The 17,653-nt window shown below is 58.0% G+C and overlaps 1 protein-coding gene across 7 annotated transcripts in view; it reads left to right on the forward strand.

Moving 5' to 3' along the window:
• Window positions 1-17,653, forward strand: part of syngap1b (synaptic Ras GTPase activating protein 1b) — a 36,879-nt gene that overhangs the window by 2,095 nt on the left and 17,131 nt on the right. For 5 of the 7 annotated variants that reach the window (XM_088411435.1, XM_088411436.1, XM_088411438.1 and 2 more), the window contains 4 exons: window positions 4,769-4,989; window positions 7,895-8,000; window positions 16,351-16,442; window positions 17,513-17,634. In XM_088411435.1, the coding sequence (XP_088267561.1) occupies window positions 4,769-4,989; window positions 7,895-8,000; window positions 16,351-16,442; window positions 17,513-17,634 (541 nt within the window). Of the gene's footprint in view, window positions 1-4,768; window positions 4,990-7,894; window positions 8,001-8,028; window positions 12,349-16,267; window positions 16,443-17,512; window positions 17,635-17,653 lie in introns of those variants that run through there. The other 2 variants (XM_088411440.1, XM_088411439.1) reach the window with 2 other exon arrangements.

Here is a 17,653-nt window from a genome sequence, read left to right on the forward strand (position 1 = left end):
TCCCTTCCCTTCCCTTCCCTTGCCTTCCCTTCCCTTGCCTTCCCTTCCCTTCCCTTCCCTTCCCTTCCCTTCCCTTCCCTTCCCTTCCCTTGCCTTGCCTTTCCTCCTCGTCGGCTCTGACGTGACATCGGTATGCGGTTGAAGGCGGCGGCGTAGCCGACCGGTGCGTGCATCCGTCCGCACGTATGCGCGCACGCGCGCTCGGAAACGCAGCGTGGGTCCATGCGGCATTTGTAGTGATGATGCGTTCAAGTGCGCGCGAGGCTGCCGCTGCCTCGACCGCATTCCGCCGTGTTCTTGGAGACGCAAAGTAGCTACTCGCACTCAAAAGTAGTCAGTCGCCTGGAAAAAAAACAATCTGCCCCCCCCACACACACACACACGCATCACTGTCGGCAAGTAGTAATCTGGCGACTATTTTAATATTGTAAGCGGCATCCAACAAACCTTTTAATGACCTCTTAAGCTATGCTGCACACGCTATACACACACACACACACACACGTTATTTATCTATTTCTAAACAACAAACATGATAAATATTCGATCTGACAGTAGCAATGGTCAGTGATGGCCCGTGAGGTCCAGAAAGACACTTTTGCTCTCCTTTCTTAAAACGGTTTATCCGAAAGGACATCAAACAAAAATCCTTCCTCGCGTCAAGTCGTCGAAGGTTTAAATCCGTCGGGGCGGGTTTTCGGCCGAGTGAGGTTCGGACTCCTCAAAGCTACGTTTGAAATCGGTCGCTAAAGTAAACGGCCGACTTTTCGAGTCACGTCAACGGTAAAGTTCGCAGCGAAGGGCGGACGAGGCTTTGGGACGTTGGCGTTTCGCGCCGCAGAGACCAAACCGTTTGGCTGCGGCGAGCCTTAAAACGCCTCGGGAACCTGAGTTCGATTCCCGCGTCTCCCGCTCTTCTTTTTTTTCGTAACCGCGACAACCGAAGGCGGTTGAATAATATTCGCCGAAGCCCGGGCGAGCGCCTTCCGGACTAAACGGACGTAGGCGACTCCCGCTAGCAAACTGGCATCGGGAGCCGCGGCGCGCGGCGGACGCGTCCCTTTCGCCGCGTACGTATACATTGTCGTCTCCGTGGTTACGCCGAGCCGTTATGTAACAGGCGGGCCGCGCGGTGACTCGACATCCGCGGGCCACACGTACGCCGGGATGAGCGCGGCCCATCCGGCCGAAGGCGGGGGCGGGGAGGTCGCCCGTCCGTGACCGATGTAGGGGGAGGGGGGAGGCCGGCGGCGTGATCTGGCGGGTGCCCACGTGCGCGCGCTCCCGCCAAGTCGCCGGCGAACGGGGAGGGGGGCGGAAAGAGGGTCAGGGCCGCGCTTTTCTGGCGCGGGAGCCTCCGCCGGCGCTCCCAGACCTCCTTTCGAATGGTCCCCGTCACCCGGGCGCAAGCTTTCGTCTCGCCGGACATCCCTTTCGGCTCGGCTCTCGGCCTCCAAGCCGAAAAGTCCTCCTGCGTCGGTGCCGTCGGAACTGAACCCCAAAACAGTTTTTGGGCACGGAGATCGGAAGTTTTTACACGGGCCGTGTTCTTCCTTCCGAATATTACCGTTCCGGGAGGAGTTAGGGGGCGGGCGTCGGGCGGCTGCTAGCGACCGGCGCCTTTTCTAGCTAACGGCAGCTCCCGTTAGCCGAGCTTGTCACGGCATCGCTTTCGATAAAAGAAGTGAGCGGGCCGAACCGACGTCCGGGTCCACCCTTTCTCACGCGCAGGAGAAGATTGTGTCAATGGCGATGCCGCTCTCGACCCGTCCGGATGGAGAAGAGTACCCCGGTTGGTGAACGCGGGACGGTATTACGTAGTTTACGACGCCAGGCCCCGTTCCCGGGGGACCGCGCTTTGGGGAAATCCCGGCCGCGACTCAGGCGCCGGAGCGAGTCGCCGGGTAAGCCGAGGCTTTCGGGGCGACCCGGAGGTGCGACGCCAATCCGTTGGCGAACAACTACCGCGGGCGGGGGTTCCCAAAGCGGGTCCCGGAGGTCCCGGTTTCCAGGCGGGACGCCGGCCCTCCGGGACCCGCCCGGACGGACCGTCCCATTTCTGAGCGCCGACGATCGCGGCGGCCATCTGTGACGTGTGCTGACAGTCGGGATTCGGGGGCGCGGCGACAGCAACAAATGAATGTGCGAACAAATGAATGTGCCTAAACGAGCCCGCTCGCGAGGAGCGTGGCTCCCTCCATCTCTCGGGCTCTTAACCTTTCTGGCGTTCGGTAGAGAGCGGAACCTTTTAAAGATCCGCGTTCCAAAGTCTGGGACTTCTACGAGAACTCGCGTGCTCTTCCGGCGAGGCAGGCGTCCGCTTTGACTTTGCCAAGCGACCGCCCGCCCCATTTTGCCGATTTTCTAAAAGCCGTCTCGTCCCGACCCGGGAACCGAGACGTCGTCACACGCGCCGCCGTTTTTCTTTTCCGCGCGTGACCAGGCGCCGAGAGGAAGCTGCGAGGCGAAACGCCGCCCGGGGACGAGGGAGGAAATAGAGTGGCAAAGACTTGTGGGAGTGAGTGGGAGCCTGAGAGCGAGCGGAGGGGGCGGAGGAGGCGGAGGAGGCGGCCCGCTCGGCCCGCAGCCACAAGAGGAACTTTGCTTTCGGCCGAAACGGGGGAGGCCGAGCCTTTCGGCCTTTTCGCCGCGCCGCTTTGCGTCGGGCGCCTTGCGAATTTCCCGCGCAAATTCAAAACGTCAACCACCTTCCCAAGCGGGGCGCTAGTTCGTCCGGCGATCGAATATCCCGTCCCGTTTCTCTTTTTTTGGTAGCCTCTTCAGCCTCTGCCGTAAAGGCCGCTCGCGGACGATGGAAGGTTTCGCGGTTTCGAAAGGATGGGACGTTCCGACTCCTAGACCGAGCCCGGTCCCGGGGAGCCCCCGTCCGGCCCCTTTTCCACGCGAGCCTCATCCGCCACAGCCCATTCAAGCGCCCGCCGTCGTCGTGCCACTTTAGCGAAGCTCGCCGCACTTAGGAGCCGAACGTTCGAAGCGCCCCCGGCCTAGAGCAAAGCCGCACGCCACGCGCCGTCACAACGGCAAACGGACACATGGAACGCTGCAAAGTGCGGTAACGTGCTTTTCTAATTTAGAGCAAACCGATTGGAACGTAGTGATGAAGCCCCCGATCCAAAAATACTTTTACAAGTATTTCGCGGGGGATGGGAAAAAGGTGCGGAAGCACGGCGCTAAACCGTGGAGGATCATGGATTCGTGCGATGGGCGTGATCTGTACGGTTATTCTGCTGCTATTTGTTGTTTTGGCTCTTAGGGGGCAACCTTGTCGGCCTCTTCATTACGCCGCAGGTCATCTGGTCCGGCTCAGCGCTGCCGCCCGGCACGTTGTGGCAAAACGCTTGCCCGTTTTGCGTGTGGTGGGAAGGGTCGCTTAGCGATGTGGCGGGATGGGGCGGGCGCTTCAATATACACGCAAGGCCCATTTAGCGCCTTTGGAGGTGTCGCACGGCTCGGGTTGCCCGCTTCGCACTGCATGTTACGTGTGTACATTTAATGTATGTGTGTGTGTGTGTGTGTGTGTGTGTGTGTATATATTTATATATAGTAAGTGGGAGGAGGGACGGCGAGATAAACGCAGAGAGACAAGCCAGAGCCAGCGAGCAACTCGTCGCTATTTCACGGATGGCTGCGTTGCTATGGGAACAAGACACGGGCTCCCGATTCCCAAAAAACCGCCCCCCCCCCTCCCCTGTCCCTCCCTCCCTCATCCCTTCTTCCATTTTTCTCCCACTCTCCAAGTCCCCCCTTTCCTCACCCGCCCACTCTCCTCTCCGCCATCCCTAATTCCGCCTCCCTCCGCCCGCCTTCATCCCACCGTCTCTTCAGCGCTCACTTCTATTCTCTTCTTTTCGGGGTTGTCATGGCGATAGGCTGGGGGCGTGCGAGAGCGAGCGGGAGAGCGAGCGGGAGTGGGCGTATCGGAAGTGACATCTCTCGGGCGCTAACCCCGTTTCCTGCGCGCCGGCGTCGGGGGCGGACCGGAGGCGGCCGCGCGCCGTCGGCGCCGCCGCGTGGCCGCTGACGGAGCGCTCGACTCAAATGGTCTGCGGCGCGGGTGGCGAACTCCAGTCCCCCCCGTTCAAATGGTTGGGGTCGTTTTCACCGGAAAGGGCGGCGGCCCCCCGGGACGCGATGTGCACAGGTCCGGGAGGGCCGCGATCTTTTTGCAAAGTGGGCCCGAGCGGGCCCGCCCGTCCCAATTACAGGAAGATGATGGCCGGCCATTCTGACGTTTGAAACGCCGCTCTTTTCAAGCGGGCCGCAAATCATTGGCTAAGATAGCAAAGTCGTGTGAAAGGAGACTCGGAGGCCAAACGCCGGAAACCTCTTCCCGTACCAAACTTGATCACGAAACCGTGAAAACGCCACTGCTTTTCTTCCTCGTCCCTCCGAGCCCGCGGCTTATGGTCCGGTGCGGCTAACCTGCACCTTTTTTCTCCCGCGAGACAGAAGGAGATGCTATTTTTGCGTCGGGACCTCTATTTTACCCGCCACCACCGGGCACTAAACGCCATCAGACATGTTACTGTTGCGCCGGTGCAGTATTCTAACAGTGTATCAGGCGTCATGCTGAAAATATGTTGGCGCTGGCGCGTTGAAGGTCTCTCAGTTTTAGCGTCTGGTGGAGAAAAGTGAAACACGGCCAACTGCGGGACTTTGACCGTAAAGGGAGCCGGGGGGACGGAAAGGGCGCGGGCCCGGCGCCGAAAGAGGCTGACCCCGAGCTCTCCTCCTCTCCGCCGCGCAGATGCAAGGTGTGCCGCCCCCCCGTCCTACCACCATCGCCACCACCGCCGCCACCATCAGCAGCAGCGCGCCCAGCAGGTCCCGGCCTTCCACGTCGCCGCCCCGGCCTACGAGCGCCCCCCCTGCGAGCATCCGTCCAACGAGCGGCCGCCGCCCGAGCGCTGGAACGCCCGCCTGCGCGTGAGCCCCGCAAAGCCCTTCCACATGTTGGACCAGGAAGAGGTAGGAGGCCCCGCCGCGTGGGATCCAAAAACAAGCAAAATGATTCCAGGACAGCAAGTGATGTCATAGGCACACATAGCCTTTGCTTTTGCTGTGCCAATTGTGGTTGCACATCCACGGCCTCTCATTGCCATTGTACGCTTTGCTTCAATTTCGAGTGTTTCATTGCTTTTTCTTTTGCCGCCGTTAAGTAACATAGCGTTTTAGGTATACGTTTACAATTTGTTTGGATAATGACCTTATTTGTGGTCAGCCCAGCGGCAGGCGGGACACACGCGGTAATGTTAGGCCTTCTGCGCAAAAAAACTAGAAATAGTTTACTCGCCGCAACCGACAGGAGCCATGCATCACGGCGCGCGTAGCCCGAAAAAACGCTTCCAAACCCTTTGGCTCGATCGTATTCATCGATGCGGTTGATAACGGCGACGCGGTTCATTCGGTAGCCTTGACGTTGCGCCGAGAGTCACGTCAGAGTAACGCGACGGTAGCGTAACGCCTTACCTTTCAAATACAGCAATAGAATATTGCAACGAACGACTTTGGGACGACGGCCGACGCCGGATATCAATATATTGGTTCCGAGCGAAAACAAAATCCGGAGTTCGCCGTCCCGATGCGGCGCCAAAGAGAAAGTGCTGCCAACACGTGGCCGAAGGCTTTTTCAAACCTTGGGGAGGTCCTTCGTACCTTTACAGACACGTGACACGCTTGTCAGAATGGTTCCGTCCTGACTGCCCTTTTCAATTTTGTCCGCTAGGGGGAGGAAGAGGGCCAAGAATGATGCCCTCGGCCAGTCAAACGTACTTCACGACAACAACAAAAATCATCCGATTGAATTGCAACGCTTTAGTGTATCAGATTAGCATTTTGAACGCTTTGTTTTGGAAAGACAGTCCCGTTCGTTCAAAAGAAACACGGTTACAAATGGAGTAAAAGAATCTTTTCTTCCTGAGATGAATCATTGGTGCCTTTCATTGTAGGAATTTTTTACTTTGCTTGAATTTCATTGCATTTAAATAAACGCTGGCATGTGAAAGTGGAGAAACTATCGGTCAAACCGAACATTCTTTTGTTCATCGATCGCTTGGTTGTAAATACGCGATCCTCGTGGCGTGCGACGTCGGCGTGAGCGTTTTGTATTCCGAAAAAAATATATCGGAGCGTTCGCAAGCATTCCTGCTGTCAAACTTGTTCCCGCTCAAGTCCGAGGAAGCCGGCAAGGAAAAGAGGAAAGAAGGAGGGGAAAGACAGAGGAAGGGAGGTCGGACGACGCAAAAAGGAGCGCAGAAGGAAAGCAAAAAGGGAGGGAGGGAGGGAGGGAGGGAAGGAAGGAAGGAAACGTAGGAAAGGAAAAATGGAGCAAAGGAAGGGAGCAAAAGGAGGAAGAAGGAAAAGAAAGAAGCAAGGGCTGACGGCGGGCGCAATTTGATCGGCCTTTGTTCAGTCAGGTCGCCCGCAGCCTTTTTCCGTGTTTTCTCGGCGGCCGAGACCTTATTAGCATTTCATTTTTTCCCCCCGAGCTTAAGGCGACGCGCATTTGCATCACAATCACACAAAGGAGCTTTTTGCCTCTTGTTTTTCAAGACTTTTTTTTTTGTGTCCTCCGTTGAAATTCCTAGCAGGGTGTCTTCAGAAGGTGCTGCCTCCACGGCTCCTTTTCTGCGCTAAACGCTCGCCGTTACCCGTAAAAAAACCTTTGTTAGGGAAAGGCCCGATCCTCGCTGAAAAAGCTGCGGGTGGCGTCCCGAATTCCCCTTTTGCCCCACTTGAAATGTCAAAAGCGCCAACGCCAGCTACGCTAGCCGGAAGCCGGTCTGTAACCTTGACCTTTCTGAGCGTGCGAGGCGCGGGGGGGGCGAGGCGCGCGGGCGGCGAGGCGCTCGGCCTGCGCTCGGTCGCTCGGCGACGGCGCTCCCCTCTCAACCTTTCTCATTTTCCTCCGCTATCGGACAATTTCCCCACGCAACGGCGGCGTCGGGCGAAAAGAAGTCTTGAACAGTCAATCGTCCGGCCAAGATCTTCTGCGCCGACATCTCGGGCGCCACGGGCTACGGGTGCGGCGCGTATTATCGCGACACGCAACGTCTGGAAACGGCCGTTTTCGATGGAACGAAAGAAATAGCGTTTTGGACGCAGGCAGGAGAAAGAGGGCCGCTTACAGAAATACGGGGGGGGGGCCGCCAAAGTGATGAAAAAAGGACTATTTATCGACCGCGCTCATAGCCATGAAACGCTCGCCTTTCACCCGACCCGACCAAATGAAGTGCCTTTACGCTAGCAACCGCTTCCATTCCTATTCCAAACGGAGAGGGTTTAGCGGGGTTTCGTGGGCTATCGCTTCTAACGGCTTTGAACGCGCGTCGCCGTCACTTGTAGCGAGCAACCATGATTAGCTTTTTGCGTGCGACGCCTTACGCTAGCGCGGCCCAGCAAAAAGCCGCCGCTTTTGGACCGCGCCCCGCCCAACTGTAGGCCCACTACAACCCGCGCCGAACAGCGGAGCAATCTCCCCCCGTACTCAGAGGCAAACCCAAAGAAACATCGGAACCGTGTTTACACAAGTCGGCGGGGAAATGATTACTCATGTGATTTCTTCACAATTTTGGGGGTTTACATTTTATTCGTCAGCGCCGCTGATGTTGTAACGACCGGAGTCACCAGTTCATTTTTGCATCTTGAGAAAAGAGCCTCCAAAATCTGCCAACTTTGGAATTTGTAGCACAATGTCATCTTGCATAAACCAAGCAGACGCCTCGCACTTGAGCTAATAAGTTGCGTACGGGATATAGGACGGCGAGGCGGATATTTTTGCCTTGCGCGGCGGCGTCCCGAGCAAAGAGGGCGCGCCATTGGAGGGCGCGCCATTGGAGCGCGCGCACTGACGCTACTGTTGGCGCGTGCGCAGGTCCACCCTTTGCTGATGCGCGAGAGGCGCTCCGAGTCGCACAGGAACAAGCTGCTGCGCCGCACGGTCAGCGTTCCTGTTGAGGGACGGCACCATCCCGAGATGGGTGAGCGTCACTCCACGCGCACGCGCCCGCGCACGCGCACGCGCGCCCCATCTCCTCCCTCTGGGCCCGGCCCGGCCCGGACCGGGCGCCGGCCCGCGTCGAATTCGGACCCGAGCAAAAATAGCGGCGCCTTTCGCTTTTTTCGCTTCTTCGTCGACCGGCTTAGCCCGACTCCCTTGATGCAAACTTCTGGCTATGCGCCGCGGGACGAAAGGCTTCGATTCGAGCGCCGATTTTTGCAATGCGGCTCTTATCGCGGCGCGGGGAAGCGTTTGATTTCACGCGACGCGTGACATTAGATCCGCGTATTCCCGTCCGTGAAATCTGCAATGTATTTTTTCTCGCAAAACGGAAATCCTTCGAAACGAAATCAGAGCCGAAACAAGCGAAAAGCCGACGGGGGTCGGAGCAAATGTCGCGGCGCAACTGCAAGGCTTCACCGGGGGCCCCCGCTCTTCACCCGCGTTAGCTAGCGCGTCGCTCCCCTAGCAACGACGGCCACGAGGACGCGCCGTAAATCTCTCTCTCCCGCCCGCCATCCTCGCGCCGACGGCCCCGCTCCCCGCCGGCCGGCGTTTCCGCGCGGAGGCCCGGTGTCCCGCCACACCCGCGGTCTCCGGAATGGAGGGATTGGCTTGAGTTCTCTCGGGCTTTTTTTCCGGCCCCCTCCGAGCATCGCTCCGTCCGTCCGTCCGCCGTCCATCCGTCCCTTTTGGCGTTCTGTCCATCCGGCACGGGTCCTCGGTGTCCGCGCGCCCTTCGAGTCTGACGCCGTCTTTGCGGCGAGGTCACGTCGGCTTTGAGCGAGAGACGAAAAGGCCTTTCGCTGCCTTTGCAGCTTTTTCCCCGATACCATTGGGGACGGGCGACTTTGGGTCAGGAGGGAGGGAGGCCGCGCGCGCGGCGCCTTGAATGTCAAAGAGGGGCACGTGCGTCACCCTCGCCCCTTCCTTTCAAGGTTTAACTTTCGCGACAAGTCGGATCAACGCGTCTTTTCCATTTCCGTGCCTTTACCCAAAATAGGCCATTCTCCCTAAGCCGCGGAGCGGAAATCACTAAGGAAAACGGGGTGACCGCAAATTGTTTTTCATGGAAAAGCCAACGTCGGAATCGGCATCTCCCCCCCGATAAACGTAGAATATCGCGCCGGCGATTCTAAAGCGCCTGCCGGTGGAGCCGGGTGCTCGGAGCCGAGCCTTTTTGCTTCTCCTGCGGGTGCCAGCTGTCACTGGAGCGAGCGCGAGAGCGAGCGCGAGAGCGAGAGCGAGAGCGAGAGAGCGCTTTCCCGCCGTCGCGGGGGCGAAAGACGCGCCGGCTGAGTTACGCAACGGCTGCGCGCTTTACCTTCGAGCGTTTTGCAGCCTTTTCCCGTACCCGTATCCGTTGCGCCCCGGTCCACTTTTTCCAGGACGAGGCCCGATGGAAACGAAGGCCGCCGCTTTGGGGCCGTCGGGATAACTCGAACGGGGCAGAGGTGGGCGACCAACTTTTTTTATCCGGCCGGTCTTCTTGAGTCCCGCCCCCTTTCGGTCATCGTCGTTTTTTCATTGTATCGTAATCGTCCCTCCGTCGATCCGTCGGCGTATTTTGCACAACCTTCCGCCACCGCTAGAGTGCGACGTTTGACTTTTCTTTTTTTTTCCCGGCCCGGGCCGTCATTCGTCAGGTGCCGGACCACATCCGTCTTCGGACGTCCTAATTCTATTTTGTCTTCTAGTACTTACTACAGAACTCCAAACTATGATGCGAAACGCGACGCCCACCGCGCGCCACGCGTATGCAATCGTGCCGATAGTTGAACTTGGCGCGCTACGTGTTGCGCAGCGCCGACCTGACCGAGCGGGCCTGCGCACGCAGTCGCATGGCGGCCCCCTCTTCTCTTCCCTTTTGAATATCCCGGGCAGCTTCGCGAGACAAAATAACAAAAGAGCCAAGTCCGACAGACGCGCCGTCTCTCGCTTCGTCTGTGAACGCGCCCTGAGAACGCATCCCAACAGCCGCAAAGTTTGTCAATTGACGGAAAGACGGAGTTTTCAGTCTGATGGAAACGCGACTTCCTCATCGCTACCGTCGCTCGTTCGCTGACGCGATCTCGGGAATAGCCGCGCTTGCGCCTCGACGTCCCCCCCCGGGGGTCTCGACCGTTTTTCTTTAGCCGAGATCTTGGGGGGAGGCGTTATCGGAAGGAAGAGCGGCCCGTGTGGCGACGCGGACTCCCCCGTGCTTTTTGGCCGCCGGCGGGCGGAGGCGACGAAAAAACAAAAGCCTTTGCGACATACGTGGCAACAACTTGTCACACCCTCGGCTCGGGCGTGCGCCGCGATTTGAGTGAGGTTCCTTCCACAAGATGATTCAGGGCCCTGCGGGTCAAAGATGACCTCACACACACACCAAAAGAAGGTTAATGATGTCAAGTTTCGCTGAGCCTCAGGTCCTCCAAACGTGTGTGTGTGTGTGTGTGTGTTTTCCTCCCCAAATGGAAGGAGGTTTGGTTTTGCGCCTCAGATTCCGCTCGCCCCGTTTTCTATTTGACTTTGTAACGCTCGTCGGCCTTTTTTTGCTGCTTGCGTACACAAAAGGGCGCGAGGTGTGCTGGTGTTTGACATGGGCGGACTTGATGGTAACCATCGAAATAATTACAGAGCAGACATACAGCGTGCGAGGATGCCAACGCACGCGCGCACCGGCAAGTGTGCGACGGGACCGGGGCTCCTTGCTAGTCGAATGTTATTTTTAGCCGCCCCGCGCCGCCGCGAGGGACCTCCTCGCGCTAAGTCAGCAAATGTTCTGGGGTTGGGGGTGTCCGTCACACCCCTCTCCATCCGCCACGCGCGCGGAGCGCGCATCAAATACGAGCTCACCGCTAACGACCAACAAATAGGAGCTCGCCGGAGTCGCAAAAACGGAGCTAAACGACATCAAGTCAAGCGCAAAACTCAACAAAACCTTCCTTAGATGCAATTGACTCCTTACCACATGGGCTAACGAAAGGGAAATAGCTGGCACAAAGGAAAACGCTAACAAGCTAAACGCATAGCAGGCAGCGCTACAGAACATGCTAACATTAGCGAGCGTGTTACCCGCAGATCCACAAGCAAAATCATTTGGGGCTTTTTGTCCTAAATGACAACATTCTTGCAAAGGAAGCGCAAGAAAGAAAAATTCCCCCCTCTTTGAAACGCATCCATGACGGCAGTTTTTAAGGCGACCAATGAGCATCGCAAGACAAAGTGCTCTTGCCGAAGCCACGTGTGAAAGTTGGACCGGATCGCCTTTGCCGCGTTCGGCCTTGGCGTTTCGAACGACTTTCATCAAAATAGGCCGGCCGCCCGACGCGCGGAAAGTCGTCGTCATGGAAACACGGTCAGCCGGGAAAGCCGAGCCGGCTCGAGCGGAGCATCGCTCGCGTTTCCTTTCAGCGATTGCCTTCGACGTGTTGGGAAATGCGAGCGCTCGCCGCCCAGATCGGAAAGGAGCCGGAATCGCGTGACGGCTCGCTCGCTTGGCTTGAGCGCAAAGGGCTCGGGAAAAGAAAAGTCCGATTGGACGTGAATAGCCGGAGTAAGCCGAAGACTTTTATTCCCGGCGGGGATGCCAGCCCGCCCCCTTTTAACACGCTCGCGCGCGGCCGGAGGCGGAGTCGGCGCGGCAGAGAAGAAGATCGAATGTGCCCGTGGCTCTCCGCGTCCGCGCGGCGGACCGCCAGCCGGTACCGGCCTCCGCCGCTCTCCCGCGCCCCGGCCCAGAGACTGAGACAGCGGCTCGAAGGACCAGGCGAGCGCCAATTTTTTTTTTTTTTTTCCTCTCTCTTTTTTGTTGCGGCGGCGCCTTTTGCCCCGGCTCTCAACGATGAGGCGGCGCGACGGGCGCCGAGCCCGCCCCCCCGGCGGAAGGAGCCGCGCGAGACGCGGCGAGGATGCGTCCGCCGAGGGCCGAGCGCGGCGGCCGCTCGTCCCCGTCCCCCTTTGTTTCCGGCCGTGAAGACGGCCGGCCTACTTAAGGAGTAGGAAGAGAAAAAGAGTCGGCACTCGTCACGCAGGCACTTTGGGGTCACCTTTTTGGGGGCCCGCAGCTGCGGATGTACTTCCCGTCCCGTCCTGCGCCACTTTGTTTAGAGCATCTGGGCTTCTCCTATTGCACTTGAAGCCGCCTCCGGTCTGGTCGCGCCGCACGTGAAGGAGCTTCATCCGGATCGGCTTTTGGTGGAAGAGGGCGCAGAGGGTTGGCGCCTTTTACGTCTTGAGCCCAAATTTGAGGCGGACTACGCGCGGACATGCGGCGGCGGAACGCGGAAGCGAGGTTTGGACTGACGTGCTGACGCCGGCTCAAGCGCGGCCTTGATATCTAGGTAGGACTCTTCTTTTCGTCCTCTTGTCCCGTCCGGAAAAAGGTCACCGGTGTTTGGATTTCACCGGTTGACCGGCGTGGGCGTTGACTAAACGGCGCGGTCAAAAGCGCGGAAGGGGTCGGGGACCGGCTTGTCTGCCCCGTTCACTTGCGTAAACCCCGTGGCGGCCGACGCGCGGCTTTAGGTTTGAGGTCAGCGCCGCTTTCGAATTGAGGATCAAGATCAGTCGGCCAATAGAACACGGACGTCGGGCGGGAGAGAGAGAGTGCTCAACCGTTACTCGAATTGAGGTCTGTAGACTTTGGAAACAAGTTTGTGTGATTGTTGATTTCCCAAACCAATTCAGGGAGCTCGCGTAAAATAAGATTCTGCCCGATCCTAACAGCTTTTATTAATAATTTTTCAAGGGTAAAACAGTAAAAGTAACTCCGCTCTATATATATGATTTTACGAAATTGAAATAGGAATATATTAATTTTGTCGCAGGTAGAGTACTATGACTTTTGAAGACTTTTGTGTGATGGGAGTCCAGGCTAAGCCGATCAACAAAGTCATTGAAAGGTTCGCGAATGTTGTTCGAGGGCGCCACCCGGCCAAAAATTTCAACCGCGCCCCATTTGCGAGTCGTCGTCGAAAGGATTCGTGCCGGGGAAAAACTGGGGAAAAGGAAAGATGAAACATCTGTTTTTTGTCCAAGACAATGGACAATGTTTCCAGTTTTGAACGGCAGTTAATGAGCTTGACATATTGGGTATACCTCTTCACCTCGATCCGCAAGCGTTTAGAAGGGAAGGCGGATCGAAAGACATCACGTTTTGACAACGGATGCGAAGTTTCAGCCTCCTAATGTTTTGTTTTTGAAATCAGGCATCAAAAAGCCCCAGTTGGGTCCCAATTTCCTCCAGGGGTTAACGGAGATGAAAGAAACGGGATAAGGACAGGGATGCGTCCCACGGTCGCATGACGTGAGCCGATGTTAGATTTGGGGACATGAGAGTTTGTTTCCGGGCGTTAAGTTCGCTCAGTACAGGTTGAGCTCAGGACTCGGAGGGCTGGCTCAAGTTTTCCGGATCAAGGTTAGCGCCGCGTGGCAACAAAGAAGAAAAGCCTCAGCCTGCGCAAGCGGATTGAAGTTTGACGGGCGGCGCCACAGCTTTTTGCTGTCTTTTGCGCGTTGTTTGCGCCTCCCCCGAGCTGACGCGCGTGGCGATCGGGGTCCCCCGTTCTTCCCACGTTAGCCAGGAGGGGCTCCTGGCGTCAAACGCGCACGCTCCGCGGGTTAGGTTTAGGTTTAGGGTTAGGGTTGGGGTTAGGGTCGGGGACATGAGAGCGTGTTTCCGGGCGTTCGCTCGGCTTTGCGTCGCCTCGCCCGGCTTCGCTCCGCTCTTTCCCAACCGCTCGCGCCCGTCCCTCCGAGGCTTTGACCCGGTTTCCGTACGCCGGCCAGGTTTGAGGAGTGTTTCGCCGCACCTACGATCGGGAAGGCGCTCCTTCTCGGCGCCGCGCTTTACCAACTTCTTCTTGAAGTGCGCCGCCCGCTTGTGAAGGCGGCAGTGTTGCCATGACAACCTTGGCAGAAAGGCAAAGAAATGGAGCGGATCGGCGCTTTCCCTGAAAGGCGTACTTAACGTGTCCCAGTAATACGCGCCGACTATTAAGGTGCTGATCGGGGTCAAGTGCGCCTTCTTCCGCATTGTGCGCTGACAGGGACGGGGACACGGTTTCGAGGGTGCTTTTGCGGGAGCTTTGCCCGGCTTCGGACGGCGGTCTGCGCGAAAAGCGCGAGGGCCCGGCCGACCTCGCTGATTTTCCTGCTTTTGGAGCGATTTACTTCCTCTTCGTTCCACCCCCTCCAAATGGGCTGTAGTTAGAAAGGCAAAAATGTCAGCGGTAATTGGGTGTCGCGCGGGCGGCACGTGGGCGTGAAAGCTGGCCGTCTGTCCGTCTGTCAAGGACGAGACTGCGCTTAATAGCGGGCCCGTGACCAGGCTGAGAAGAAACGCGGCCTTAATTATGCACTCGGGCTTCGAGAGCAGAAAATTCGCAGCTACGCGCCAAGGGAGGCAGGCGCTTTCCCCACAGTTCAAGTTCAATAGGTCACGTTTGGTTTGGCGAGCGGGATGCGTCAATTCCCAGGCCCCAAAATGTATCATCACCTATTCGAACAGCCGCGGCGCCAAACTTGCATGTCCTCGCAACCCATCTTGTGGCATTAACCTATTGCCGATGAAGGCCGTTCCCATGGAGCGGCCGCCGTACGTGGCATTTGCCAACCCTTTTGAAAGTTCGTCACGTCGGTCGACAACAACTTCGTCGAGCGCCGCGTCTGCCGACTCGACTTTCAGCACCGCGGACAGCTAGCTCAAAGAGAGCGAGGGCCAGATGGGGGGCAGTCGCCGGCTCCGTTGCCACAAATCACAGCAGGAAATCCCTCCTTCCCAAATTGCCGTAAAGGAGGGGTCCTCTCTTCAACCGCCAAGTTCCCCCGCTCTTTTGCTTTGATTTCACCAAATAAGCGACCGCTAAACTTCACCAAACGTCGAAAGCGCGGTCCTGATTGCGCGTCGTCACAAATCAAGCGTAACCCTCGGGAGGTTTGTTCAACGTCCAAGTGATTGCGGAAGGTGGCAAAACCACACTGAGAGTCATTTGGAAAAATCTGAGAAAAATATCAGCGGCCCACTCATTTGGAATGCGCTGTCAATCCAACGCAGCAAATATCGCGTCGATAAAGTAGGCGCCGGCTCGTCCGCCGGGACGAGGGAGCTTTCGCCACGTCAGCTTTGCCGAGGGCCGTTCCCCCTAAGGTCGCCTTTCTTTGCTTCCCTGGGTGGCCTCTGACTTGTGGAGACCTGTTTCAACAAAGTCTCGCCTGCCGTGTCTGTCTGCGTGCGTGCGTGTTGCGCGCGTGTTTTACACTCTCCTGGCGTGGGCTGCAGAAAGCTCCAATTTATACAAGAGAAACAGAGAGAAAGCGAGAGTGGCAGCTGAAAGGAAACCATTTGGACAGCTGAATGTAAGCCAGCCGGGACGGACGGACGGACGTGTGCGCGGCACAAAGAAAATGGCGGCTGCGAGATGTGTCGGCAAGGCTTCTTTCGCGTCCAACTTCCTAATCCGATAATGAGGAATACGAAACGGTTGACGAAAACGTCCCAGAAGGCCCGGGGAACGGGCCGACGCACCCCAGCCTTTGCGACGGCCGGCTCCGTCCCCGCTCCCCCGTCGCTTTCCGGCGGCGCTTTGAGTTTCCCGATCCCTTCCGATCGAAAGATCGATTGTCGCGGCGCGTCGAGGCTTCCGCTTTCTACGACCGAAACGCAAAATGCAACAAAATTAGAAAGGGTGCAAACCGAAATCACTCGCGGCAGGAAAACGCGGGAAGAGTACGCCGGGCGCTTCGCAGGACTCCTCGGCCGAGAAATAAGCCGGCGCCGGCGTCGCCGCCCCGCGCCCGCCGCGCTTAAAAAGCACCGGCAGGGAAGGGGGCGATTCCCGCGTTGGCCTCGTCTCATTTTGGACCCTCGCGCACGTCGACGATACGGACGCACGCAAGCTCGGGAAAATGTCGCGGGACCGTCTGGATGGCAGGTGTTCGCGGGGCCGGTATCCTGCATGTTTTGCCCTTGTCTCTCCGCGGCGCGCCCGATTCAAACGATGAGCTTATTAGCGAGCTCTGCGAATGCTGGAAAATGGTTCTAATCATTTGTTTTTGTGACAGAGGGCTGGAAAGCGTGCGGGATACCGGCCCTCCGGGATTGGAGTCAACGCCTACCATCTTGACAATAATATGGGCCCCCGCCAATCTAAACATCGCGACTTTCCGATCCATACCGCATCCGCGCGATACGAAGGGAGCGGGTACAGGCCATTCTGCTGAACTTTCTTCTTGTTGTGGTTTTCATTGGCTGGCACAAAGCGGACGGCCGCGCCCCCAGCGATGGGAGGTCGGCAAAGGCTTTGAAAAGCAGCACCCGGCTAACGTCTCGTCGGTCTCGCCAGATCACCGACCCCGGCGGAAGAGCATCGCCACGGGGAAGCAGCCCAGCATGGACCTCCCCCCCAGCGCCCCCCTTCAACCCTTCCGACAATCCGTGAGTAACCCTCCCGCCTGTTCCCTCTCGCTGCCTCCGGCTTCCTCCCGCCCCGCCGCCGGCCGGCCCGGCGCCACCCCCCCGCATTCCCCCCTGCCGCTCTCCCTGGCCGCGTGGCCCGTCCCCGCTCGGCGTCAGCGGGGGCGCCGCCGCCCCGGGGGCGCCAAGAAAGGTGAGGGCGCGCCCCCCTCGTCCCCTTCGCTGCCCCTCTCCCCTTGCCTGTCGCTCCCCCTGCCCCGCTCGCCCTCCTCCTCCCCCCCCTTTCCATACTGGGGCGGAGGCCGGAGTCCCGTGGCGGGAGGAAGCCTCATTGCAGCGCTGCCCCCAGTGGAGGTAGGTGGAACCCCTCCGACGTGAAAAACGGGGCGCCCCGCCCTCTGTCTACCGGCCTTCGTTATACCAGCAAGCGGACATGTGCAAAGTACCTGAAATTGTGGGCCGTGATGATTCCGACGTCTGGCATAGAAAAAATCCGGCATCCAAATAATCGTATGCCCAGTAAACCAAAACGTTTTTCTGTACGAGTGGCTAAGGTAGAAAAGCGCTGCATAAAGTGGAGGTTCATTTGATCTCCTTTTGTTCCGCCTCCCTTTTCCTTGAATGCACATCCGCTGCCAGCCAGTAGATGGCGTGGCACTGAAGTCAGAAACGATGTGATTGTGAAAGAAGAAGAAGCGACGGGAAGGCTTTTGTTTTTTGCCGAATATTCTTGTTGATTTGATGATGCTTTCCTGATTTGACGATGACTGTCGTATGACTGGTTGCTTTGTTCTCTCCCACTTGCGAAATATGTTTGCGTTACTCTCAAAGAGCGTATATTCCGGATGACCTTCAACGAACGGCGCTTGAATGGGGTAGTAGACGCCGCGCGCCCACGTCGAATGGCGCTTGACTGTACTGAACGGGGGCTGGGGGCGTTTTAGGGGTGAAAGCTCTCCAAGAAAAAGTCCAAGAAGTCCCACTCTCCTCTCTAGTTTGGAGTTTGAGCGGATGGGAAGGGCGCCGCTCATCGCCTGGCCCCTGTGCGCTAACGCGGCGCCCATGTGCTCTTTCCCGCGGCCGGCGCGCAGAGTTTCCTGGGCAGGAGGTTGAAGGGCTCCATCAAGAGGGCCAAGAGTCAGCCCAAACTGGATCGCAGCAGCAGCTTCCGACACATGATCCTGCCTCGCTTCCGCAGCGCCGACCAGGACAGGTCAGGGTTCGCCGCTTTG

The sequence above is a fragment of the Hippichthys cyanospilos genome, chromosome 3, assembly GCF_059441005.1.
Source record: "Hippichthys cyanospilos isolate Australia breed blue-spotted pipefish chromosome 3, RoL_Hcya_1.0, whole genome shotgun sequence".
NCBI lineage: Eukaryota > Metazoa > Chordata > Actinopteri > Syngnathiformes > Syngnathidae > Hippichthys > Hippichthys cyanospilos.